Raw genomic sequence first — 12,031 nt, 5'->3', positions numbered from 1 at the left:
AAAAGGAAGGTGAGTCCTGCAGTAGGTGCAGACACACCCAGAAGAACCACAATCTGTGAAAATACAGAACTCAGGGTCCAGCCTGCTAAAAAAGCTCTGAAGAACTGACTGAAATGCTGGAAAAACAACAGTTGACAAATTCTGGTCTCAGCTATACCAACACTTGTAAGTTTCTTCTGAGAGCTTGAATATATGTATTGTAGATATGGCTAAGGAATGGCTGACTCAAACACTGGAAGCATTGTTTCTCACTAGAATGGATTAATTTAATGAGCCACAGGTAATAAAAAGCTACAGGAATTTCTTGCCATTTAAATTCTCAAGTGACATGGAAGACTCAGACCTGAGGATACAGACTTGTCCTACAGCTGGTAACTTGGGGGGGACAGGAGAAAGACAATGAGCTGAAGCTCAGCTTGCCATTTGGAAAACCTGCTGAAAAATGTATTGCATTTGGACACACATTTTATTATGTGACCCAAAAGCCCTCTAAGGTCTCTTTTCATTTCATCCCTCAGTCTTTTGAATGGCACAAGTTTGGCCTTTCATCATTAGCAAACATGCTCTAAAGGGGGTGGAACCCCCAAATTTGGAAACCCAAGTTACTTTTCCCCTCCATGCCCTTTAAGTGATCAGCAAAGATCTGTTAATTGGACTGGAGTCATGGCTTCAGAATTTGGAAAGTTGAGAAGCTTTTATTAATTTGCCAATTCTTATTGCTATTACATTCTTTGATCCTATTGTGTGAGCAATATGATGATGGTGTCCACCTTTATCCCTGTGCAGGCAGTCTGACAGCAATAATTACCTTGCAAAACATGGACCTACAGCAGTTTAAAATGCACACTATTTCAAAACACATTTTCTCATTTTTACGAAAAAGAACAATTTACAGAAGTAACATAAAGAGTGATTCAATGTTCACTGATTTTTCTTCATTTTTCATCTGATCTTCATGTTCCTTTAATGTTACTGGAACCAGTTATTACCTCACTGAGAAAAGCATTAGAAATATCACAATAATGAGATAAATTAAATTTAAAACAACCCCAAAATTTATTATGTTTATGTCTTTAGATCAGCTCTTCACAGAAAAAACAGCAAAATTCCTTGAAAAATACAGTTTTCTATTCAGACTTTGAAAAATACTTTAAGTATTTTGATTACTCTAAGTGTTTGAGAAATCTAGGTAAAGTCAATAATTACTGCTTCACAGTGAGCTCCAGAACAGCAAGTTTTTCTGTACAGGTTTCAAGTTATTTAAACTGACTTTCTCCAGTCTTAAGAATTAAAAAAATACTAACTGGGTTGGTATAAATAACACCATCAAACCAAAAAAAATTCAGAAAAATTCATGGTAGTTCAAGGTATATTTTAATCAGGTCAGCTATCATGTTAGGAATGATTAAATAAATAATTTATCTGAATTGAAAACATGTAAATAATCCCTATAAATAATTACCAGCCTCATAAATAAACACTGACTGGAAAAACAACTTCCTTGTTTTTTAAATTCATGCAATCAATAAATAGGTATAACATTTTGAAGGCAAACTAAAGGAGTTAATGCAGTTTCCTTCTTGTACATTCATTTGCTCTTCTGTAAAAAGACATTCAAGAGCAATAAGGGCTCTCGTGAAAAAAATTAATGAAAGAAATTTTAAAAATGCAAACATTACTTACCAATTAGTGGATGTTTCGCTCTTTGAAATCTTGAAATTCAGATCAGCCATTCCTCCCACAGGTACTCTATCACTTCCTGTAGCAAAATGTAGCAGCTTCTTTTGAAGGTCCAGGGAAAATCCCAGAACTACATCCCAGAAGTATCTATGCCCAGGGCAGAGGGAGAAAAAAATGTTGCAATGCAACATTGTAAAAAAATAGCATGAAGATGATTATAAAACTACAAATACTACATGATGAATATCGCTTACTGAGAATTTAATTAATATAATATATAGGAGATCAGCAGTTTCCCAACATACAAGGTTAAATTCCCAAGGAATTGACAAGTAAAATATTAATTTTGGAATGATGTTCTGCCAAATGGTGCCCCAAACCACTTATCTATACAACTATAAATGCCTTCTTCTCACTAATATAAATGTCATTAGTATCAAAGCGAAGGGAGTAAAAAAAGTATTTTTACTAGATTGGATAATAAAAATACTGAGATCTCATATGTAGGATTTGGAGCTTTTCAAAATACTCCACTTCAACGTGGGCATAATTTTTTAAGGATATTCAGTAAACACATACCATTAAGGACCTAATTCTACCTACTTATGACAATTTAGTAGTGTCTTTGCCTTATTTAGAAATAGGTTTCTAAAACTTCAGTCATTCTCAGATTATCCTTGAAGAGATTTCTGATGGAAGTCTAACATTCCATGATGTTTTAAACTCAGAATAAAATCCCAGGCCTACCGTATAGTCAGATCAGTTTTTTGGTAGCCCTCATACTGGGTACTTCTCTGTAAAGCAGACATGTCCAGTTCAGGACTGCCACAGACGAGAATTTCAACCTCCTCTGGACGAAGTAGCTGCCATAAATCAAGGACAAAATATTTAATTTTTTAAAAAAGATGAGAAATGATACTCCTAGATAAAGATTGAATTTTTATTTTGTCATTACAGAAAAATTAACAGAATATCATTCAATGTAAGTTTCTAACTTGGATACATACTGATTAAAAAAAAATTAATCCCTCAGCACTTTGAAGACTCTCTTACTGCCATATATAGTAGAAAGTTAATTACAGGATAACACAATATTTCAGCATATTTTGTTCTTCACTTCTTCATTATTCTTACATTTATTACACTGACTTGCCTATCACGTGATCAGACTACAAATGGTTCAGGAAGAAATTAAGTTTGTACATATGGAAATCTGAGGGAGGGTCTTGATGTCAATTTTGATTTCAACTTCCATTTCATTTGCACTGACAAGTCCCAATGTGCAAAGCAAACACTTATAATGATAAGCCATGTTTAATACTGGCTAAACTTCCACCTGTAGAATCCACTTATTCATCTACTACAACATGATCAAGTTGCATGGAGGTATGACATGGCATTTCAATGGATTCTCACTGTCCTTCCAGAACCTCCCCAGTGGTTGGGCACACCTCACTTTGCTGCAAGGTGTCACAGTTCACCAATTTCACTGGAATTCAGAAAATCCCAGGCAAATTGAAACTTTCTCTTCTTTCTCAGTGCAGAAGGGATGCTGTAAATTTAAAAAGTCATTCCAACAGGAATCCAAACAGGATTGAAAATAGAAGAATATTTAATCTCAACTTCACTGAGTGTTCTTCCTGTAAAAAGCAATAGGTGTTTTCAGAGGAGTCACTCAGAAGCACTCAGACACAGCTGCTCTGCAGTTCCTAAATGTAGGGAATACACAGAAACCTTGTAAACATTCACTGGAGAGCCTGTGATGTGTCTGTGAATACATAGAGATAAACCTGTCTTCTGGAGCTTTATTTATCTCTTTTCAATGAAACACTACAGAGAACAGTTGATTACCTGACTAATTTCTTCGCTCATGTTGGAGTAATCAAGTTTATTGATCAGTCAAGATTCTTTTCAAATCTTAAAATTATCCAGTGCAATTTGATTTAGATAAGTAATTGTCAAATACTTGAAATAGAAGTGAAGATTTATGTTTCACTTTATTCTTACCAGTAATGCATATGAAGCACAGACACTATGAAATCCATAATAGAAAGCTGCAAATTGTTTGTAGATCGATCTATTGAGAAGAAAATCAACATAGAGCTGCACATATTCTAAAAAAAAAAAATTATTTTGTTACATTATAATAATTTTAGTCAATCACTTATTCTGCCCTCTAAAATCATACTGAATATGAAAAATGAACGCATTTAATTTTAGATATCATTAAATTGGTAGGCATACCAGAAAGAACTACAGCCATTTCATTTCACTCTTTGTTAATCAAAGCACAGGCTTATAGAAAGGAGAAAAAGGACAAACTTAAATCTGCAAACTATGTGTAGTTAATATGCATTGAAGTACCTTTCCTATTCCTATTTGTGACTGGAATTTTATCTCCATTTGGCTTTAAGTTGTAAGATTTTATAACACCAAATTCTTCCTGAAAAACCTACAGAAAAAGAGGAGTCAAGGTCAGCACTGGAAAATAAGTTAATATACTTAAAAGCTACAAAGCTTATATTATGCTAGGCATTCCCTCTCTCTCTTCAGCACATGCTGTAATTCTGAGGGTTGTGATGTTTTTACAAGGTAAATATTACAATTTTCAACAAATTGCTCAGAAAATTAGTATTCAAAGAACAAAAATCCTGTAACAGTGGCATGTCAAACTGACCTGCAGGCTCTGGAACCATAGAGCTTTTTATACAAAAGAATGGCATAGAAGCAGCAAGCACAATTAAGAAGGTATTTGCTCTGCTGTAGCTCACCTAGGAACTAAGTATCACCAATATGAAATTTCATTAACTAGTATGTGTGTTCTGAAACAATGGGTAACTGAAAAAGACTTTCCTGACTGAAATTACAATTTACAACACCCAGGTCAGGCAAAACTGTAAAAAGTTGAACAGCCTATTGCTGAAGTGAGATTTCCTGGACAAAATGCATAAAATAACCAAGTAAACTTTGACTATCATCTGGGTTAGACAGAAAAGCAAAGAGCTGGAAATGCACCAGCAGCTGGCCTAGAGACCCTGGTGATGAGGACCGGGATGCACCGACACTTCCAGGGAACAACAGCTCGGAGTGTCATCACGGAGCCACCGCGGGACAGCCAGCGGGGCCGGGCAGCGCGGCTCCAGGAGCCAGCTGCCATCCCCACACTTCCATTCCAAACCACAGCAATCACACGGCAATGAGCCACGCCACTGCCATTCTAGCACTGGGAAATATCACTGAACAGGGGTGAGAACCACGTATAGTCGTGCACTTAATGACCTGAAAGGTTGAGTAAAAATCCTCTTCAACATTGCCTTCATAGGACAGAAGTTCACTTAGTCCATGTGCCAATTCCTACAATAGGAGTAAAAACTCTTTAGTAAACCTACAAAACTAAGAGATGCACTTTGCACGGATATGCCAGAAGCATTGTTTTATACAGAAAGTATCTTGGAAAAAGCTGCATTTTTAACATGCATACTATGCTAGAAAACACAGAGATTTTCTGTTTTCATCAGAAGGAGACTTTATCAGCCTGTGCTGAAAAAAGGCTGCTTTTAAAAAAGTTTGAAACTCAAGCATTAAACATAAATAAATCAGGTTTTATATCAGTAATTTTGCCTCTTAGAAAATGTAATACTTACAGGCATAATCTGAAACAGGTCATCTAATGTGACACCACAGATGCCTACAAGTGTGTTATGATCACAGGGAACAATGGGAGGACTCAATAATTTCTTGTAACAGCAAGGTGGGAAACGGATGTCCAATGTGATGCTGTTATATACAGCAAGTCCCATAAGCTACATATGTCAGAAGTTAAGGGCAAATATGACACATCATTATTATAGTTAGCATTTTTGTAGCTTGGAAAAAATATTTTAAGATTCATGGTCAACAAACAGAAGGAATGTAAATTATTTCACTGTTTCTGGACTGACAATTTTAAATGAAGTTTTTCATTACAATAAAGCAGTGGTTAACATGGTCAAATGATGCACATTGAGAGAATGCTTGAAAATCTTCTTCATAATATACATAAGCATTTCTCCAATACATTTTCCAAAGTTTTGTTATGAAAAAGAGATAGATAAATATATATTTTCTAGTGAAAGATCAATAAAAGCAATATTTCTTTTAAATAAATCTAAAAACCATTAAGACAAACCTGCACCGGTACTACAGCTCATCCATTAGCACATTTAAGTGCATCCCATGAAACAACTTTGAAACTATCCCAGTTCAAGTTCTCACAAGAATAGAATAGATCTGTTAGAAAAGACCTACAACCTGATACCATTGAAATCAGCAAACGGACACTGTTACCTCATCTCAGTGGAGTTATAAGCATGTACTATCATAAATCATTTGTCGGAGGTCTTCATTTATGAGCCCAACAGAAAACCTAGAAAATAAACTCATGCTCAAAATAGGCTTCCATTTTGTAATAAAAAAGGCAAAAAGCCACATACTGCTCAATGGGGACTTAAGTATTAATGGACACAGGCAAACTGATGTTTACTGAAAGAAACTCAGAGGCTTAAGTATATAAAAAATGACAACTTATACACAAAAAAGTTGCAAGTTTAACATTGACTTAGCATTTTCTGATTGTAAAATGTACCACGTCCCCCATTTTCTTCCTATTTTTAGTTCACTTGCTTGAACGATTTCCAAAAAATACATTTAAAATGGAACATAGGTGTATATAGAACCTTTGAAGGAGCTTGAGCCAGTGCTTTATTTTATCCCCACACCAGCTCATCGAGTGGCTGTCGTTCAGAATGTTCTAGTGGACAGAAAAGGATACGGCTCCAACCAGTCGGAATTCCGAATAGTTGTCACATTTAAAGCTGCTGAACCAATGGCACTGCGAGTCCTTGTGGTAGGTGAACATGCCTGCAGAACAGCAACGTGGCCCTTAAAAAGCCTGAGCTTTGTAAGAATTCATACAAAGCCTCACCTTTCCTACCCATGCACCCTTGGAAAGCTCCTGGGGGTGCCCACATCCCCATGGTTGTTCTCAGGACCCTGCTCCCACCCACAGCAGGAGCCTGCAGGCAGGTGCTTAGGAAGGAGCACCAAAGGCAGTGCCAAGCCTGAAGCAGGCTCAAGCCCACCAGCCCTGCTTGGTGCTGATGCAACAAGTTCTTTAGGGCCTCCAGTTGTGGATATTTTGCCATGTCCCTATGCAATCTGTTTCTTCATTGTGCTCCAGCATCCGTACTGCCATAAACATTAACTGTCTAAGCAAACATTTTCTTACTGCAATGTAAACTCACTTATTTCCTCCTTTCTTTCTAGGTTGATAGCAGATGACAATCCCTAAAAATGCTGGCATGAATCCCATGATACAAATACCATAAGCTTTACCTTCTTAGAATAGAAAATTGTAAATGGTTTATGTTATACGCACACACAACCTGCAAAGGGGTATGTTTCATACTTTCTGTCAAAAAACTATACTAGGTAAGTTAAAAAAGCCCCAAACCACATGTACCCTAAAAAAGCCATTCATGGGTCTAAATGACAAGCCAGATCCTACTGAAATCATGAGCATAGATGAGTTTGACTGCTATTTGCGTCAGATACAGAACATTCTGTTTTACAGAGTGACAGAAAGTAAAAACCTACATAATGAAAGCAGATAACAGCTCTAAAATGCCTAGGAAGTATTGCTCAGAGAGGCAAGACACACTCCACATAAGCATGCTCTAATGCAGAAGTAAATTGGGTAAAATGTGATGGCCGTTTGGAATTTGTTGGGATTGAATGGGCCAAGTTTATTGTTGTTGCCATGGTCTGTACAAACCAAAGCACTGACTAGTTCTAAGCACATTTTGTATGCAACAGCTCACTGTAGCTCTGAAGATAAAGTTGGTGAAAAATAATATTTAGAGGAAAAAGAAAAAAAAAAAGGAATGAAAATCCAACTTGTCTCAGGGACATCCAGTTCTTATGATAAATTACAGGCAAAAAGCTGCCTTCATATTTTCCCCCCTACTCTCCTAAACAATTCATCTTTTGAACTCCAGCTCAAAAAGGTGCTCATCACAAAAGGTTTAGACATTGCCAGAAACAACAGAACAGCTGTATGTAAGGCAGAGCAAGGTTCACATACTAAAAAATCATAAGGATGTTGGAAGAAAATAGGTTTTGTCTTGTCCACACCAAGATAAGAAAGCATTGCAAAACAAATAGGCAGGCAGACAGCTGAGTTAATTAAGACTTTTTGAATTCCAGGAGTTAAACCTGAAGAATCAATTAAACTGGAAAGGGTAATAACAGTGATATTTTCCCTTCCAAGCTTCTGACATGTTATTTGCATCTTAAACATTAAAGACAGCAGGGGATACAGTCCCTTTCCAAGGGACAAGAATATTTCTGAACTCCTCCTCCCACACTTTGCTGATAGTCGTAACAATGAAAGAATTTGCACTTTAAAGTAAGGAAGCCTGCCAGAGATAGTGAAAAAATAAATTACTCTGAATGTTTCCAAACTCATCAGTTACCAAGCTCTGCTGACAGCATTTTTACTAACAGAACTGTCAAACTTCCAGAATGCTTTCTGCAAGATAAATTGTTTCCTATTAAGGTTGCTCTCACCAATGTCATGTCTTCACACAGACCCCTTTTTACTAGAAAAAGGGCTACAGGCAAATAATAATCTCAACAGATATGACGACATATTTATGACTTAAAATTCTGTACCTCTAGAAGTACTCCTATAAACATCAAAGGACTATGATTTTAAGGGACATGAACACTTCCAGGCAAAGACAGGCAAGCTTAATGACTATCAGTTGTTACACTTAAGTCCCTGGAAATCAATTTAAAAGCCATCCTAGCAACACTTTAACGCACTAAGCCATCAATAATGTATCCATGCCCAGAGGAAAGCTCATTAGAGTGGTGAATAAAACTCATCCAGATCCATCTACATCACTATAAAACAAGTGGATGGAACTGCTTGTTTATGAGTGCTCATTCATGTCTTACAATCTCCTATTTAATCTTATTTTTTTCCCCTTGGGCATGGAATGTCCTTATAGGCTCACAGGTCCTAGTAACAGTAGAGGCAGGCTTTTTCATTCAGGCTTACACCTGCCTACACTGTCTCTGCTCCTGGCTGAAGGACCTCTCTTTTTGAGATTATCCCAGACCCCTTTAAGAATACTGGCCACACAGATACCACAAACAGAACGTATAATGACAAAGATTCAAAGTAAACTAACCTCTACCTACCCTAGTCAGATAAATAGTACTAGAACGTGCAGGGACTCTCAGTGCAACTATCAGCACCAAAAATAACCACTGATACATGCAAGACCAAGGTTGGAAGTTTTCCAGAACTGAGCACAGTAACAACATCCAACTGCAGCTACTGACAAAACCCAGAAAAACTCCTGCCCAAAACCAGATATATGAAGACAACTGAGGGCAGAAAGAGAAAATGCAGCATGTGAAGAAATAGGGAAGGATGGTAAATGATAAACCAATACATTTGGCCTTATCTCCACTTGAATATTTGCTGAATCATTGTGCTCTTTTAGGCTGAGATAATTTCCTTCATAGCTAATAGCTAAGCTATTGGCAAGGCTATGTTTTGGATTGGAGCTGAAACCAGTGTTTATAATGCAAAGACTTTTCCATTATTGCTGAGCAGTGCTTACACGGAGTCTGAAATTCTCATATTATACTTAAGAATTATGAGGACTCACCATAATCTGGGTGAAAAATCTGTCGAATCAGAAGAAGAAACCATTCTTTTGTCAGGCCACCCATATCAAGACCAGCTTCCCCTACAAATGTGACTTTTAACTTCTTTTTCAGATCTGCCTTCTTCCTTGCTAGCTATTGTGAAATAGGTAAGGCAGAAGAAAAAGGAGATTTAACATATTATCACTACCACTATCCATAGAGAACACACCTCAGTCTCTACTCTACTGCTCTCACTTTGCTTAAACCATTAATTTGCATAATTTTCTAATAGGTCAAAACTATATTAAAACAATGACAGAGTTGCAGAAGCAAGATAATTATGAATACTTGACACCATCAACTACTTTGCACATGGTGTCACTCTCTGGGCTTGTAAAGAAGTTATGTGCTGTACAAATAGACTTAATAACCAATTAGATACAATGAACTGAATTTGTCTGGAATATTTCAGACCTATATATTTTTTTATCTTTTACAGAAGATGTGCTACCAGGAGGAAATGAAAAATTAAAAAAGTACTTAGACATAATTTGGAAATATTTAGAAATAAGGAAGTAAGCTAATATTTCAATATTTAGACACCATTTGGTTCTGTGTAAGATGCCTGCCAGCAAGTATGAGCTGCTTTTTAGAACTGTTTTTTAGACAATGGTAACAAGCTCCTTTCATTGCTTTGTCCTAAGGGACAGCATTTCATGCAGGTACACAGAAAACCTGCAAAGAATTAGATTACAGTCTTTTACAATTAACAGTGATCTTTCAGACTGTGTCTCTATACAAGCTTGCTTTAAACCATTAATTACTGTCCAGCTCCAGAGAAAGTGCTTAAACCAGTCAAGAATATGCATGTGCTAAAATAATCTCCATGTTGTTAGTTGCTCAAGTAAATGCCTATTACATAAAAATTCCTATTACATATAAATTTTATAACTATAGGTATTTGTGTTATTTGAGACAAGCCATTTATTAGCTTAAGCGATTTTCCTTTGCAAATTATTTTTTAAAATTTGAAATTCCCTCTCCACCTGCTGTTCCCCATAAATTTGAGAATATGAATATATGATATGTCCTTATGTATCTCTGAGATGGGTAGAAGAAAACATTGGAAATAAATAGGAGAATATTTTGACTATAACAACTTCTGAATTTGCTCTTGGTTATTTTAGTGTGGTAAAAAAATTACAATGACTGAGAGAAAGCAATATTACCAATCATATTTCTTTTGCCTCAGGAGAAAAGGCCAAAAATAGACAGGTTTTAATATAGGAAAATAAAGTTCAAACTTGCATTGTATGACAGGAGTAATCAGAATATGATGCTGTTTTCACTATCTGGACTAATTTTTCAGTATCTCAATGTTGAGAAAGGGAATTAAATTTAATTAAATAATGTTAATTAGCAAGGTTCAGTGGATACTGAAGAATTGCTTACTTTAATGGACACATCTGTTTCATTTCTAAAAAAGGAAAAATTACATGGAAGAATGTGAGGAATTAATTGAAAGAACTTAAGAAAAGAAAGCCCAAAATTATTCTTATAGGATAGAGAAGGAGAAAAGTGAAAATATTCCAAGAATTAGAACAGAACAACCTCATTAGTGATTAGTCACATACTATTCATGCTGCTATCATGGAGTCAAGTCCTATAGAAACTGATAATTGTGCACTGCATTTTTAACACAAAAATTACAAATACAAATACAGACCATGTACAACCATGTATGTTTGTTATGAGCTTTGCTATGGAGCAGTATGAGCACGGGAAATGAATTTTAAAATGTCTAACCCAATCTGTTCTGCAGCACTACAATTTTGACAGTAATTAAATTCTCTTTATTTAGTATTATGTAGTTATATTCCCAATCTCTTATTGCAAAAGATTTAAATATAACTTATCAAATGGAAATCTAACAATAGCTACTCTACAGGAACACACAATTTAATTATATTATTTTGTTACCTCATCAAGTGAATCACTAACAAGGTGTGTCCTCCTCACTTTCACATTTAGGAATAACATATTCATGTCAGGCTTCTGTCTGCGAGAGACTTTATCCACAAGGCTTTGCTATTTGAATGAAAAAAAAATATCACACATGCAGTATCTTCATTTAAAAAAAAGGTGTCACACTTGTTAACTGTAAAAGTTCTCAGTATGGCATATTAAAGACATTTCCCTAACATTGTAACTGCTTCAGCATCTTCTAGGAGATGGAGAGAAATTTCTTTACTACATTTACATTACATTTGAACTCACTTCTTGGGTTTAACAAGGTGGTACTTATCAAATTGTTAAAAATACACCCATAAGATTCTGGAAACTGGCTTATGCTTTAATTAGCTATTCACAAGGCACATCCAGCAAGACAGGAATGGATAGGTGGTGCTGCCACACAGAGCACTGAGGAAAAGAGTATCACCTATCACCTGCAGAAAGCTATCACTGAGGGAGGGAGGCAGACAGTGCTTCTTTGCAAACACAAGAGGCTGCCCAGAAGCAGTACCTCTTCCATCACCTGAAAGGATACAGCTGAATCTTGGTCTTGCAGGACAACACACCTCCACAGAATAAAATACAAAACACTCCAAAATTCTCATGGAATTTTTCTTCCTTAATCATTGTGTTAATT

The 12,031-nt window shown here is 36.1% G+C and overlaps 1 protein-coding gene across 2 annotated transcripts in view; it reads right to left on the bottom strand.

Moving 5' to 3' along the window:
* Positions 1-12,031, bottom strand: part of HECTD2 (HECT domain E3 ubiquitin protein ligase 2) — a 33,500-nt gene that overhangs the window by 2,874 nt on the left and 18,595 nt on the right. The window contains exons 12-20 of one of the 2 annotated variants that reach the window (XM_014875293.2): positions 11,362-11,469; positions 9,402-9,534; positions 6,491-6,579; positions 5,325-5,483; positions 4,960-5,034; positions 4,045-4,132; positions 3,688-3,794; positions 2,428-2,543; positions 1,684-1,827 (exon numbers count right to left, since the gene is read on the bottom strand). In XM_014875293.2, coding sequence (XP_014730779.2) covers positions 1,684-1,827; positions 2,428-2,543; positions 3,688-3,794; positions 4,045-4,132; positions 4,960-5,034; positions 5,325-5,483; positions 6,491-6,579; positions 9,402-9,534; positions 11,362-11,469 — 1,019 coding nt within the window. Of the gene's footprint in view, positions 1-1,683; positions 1,828-2,427; positions 2,544-3,687; positions 3,795-4,044; positions 4,133-4,959; positions 5,035-5,324; positions 5,484-6,490; positions 6,580-9,401; positions 9,535-11,361; positions 11,470-12,031 lie in introns of those variants that run through there. The other variant, XM_088169122.1, reaches the window with a different exon arrangement.

The sequence above is a fragment of the Sturnus vulgaris genome, chromosome 8, assembly GCF_052056855.1.
Source record: "Sturnus vulgaris isolate bStuVul1 chromosome 8, bStuVul1.hap1, whole genome shotgun sequence".
In the NCBI taxonomy this organism is placed as follows: domain Eukaryota; kingdom Metazoa; phylum Chordata; class Aves; order Passeriformes; family Sturnidae; genus Sturnus; species Sturnus vulgaris.
This window is presented reverse-complemented; position numbering and strand designations above follow the sequence as displayed.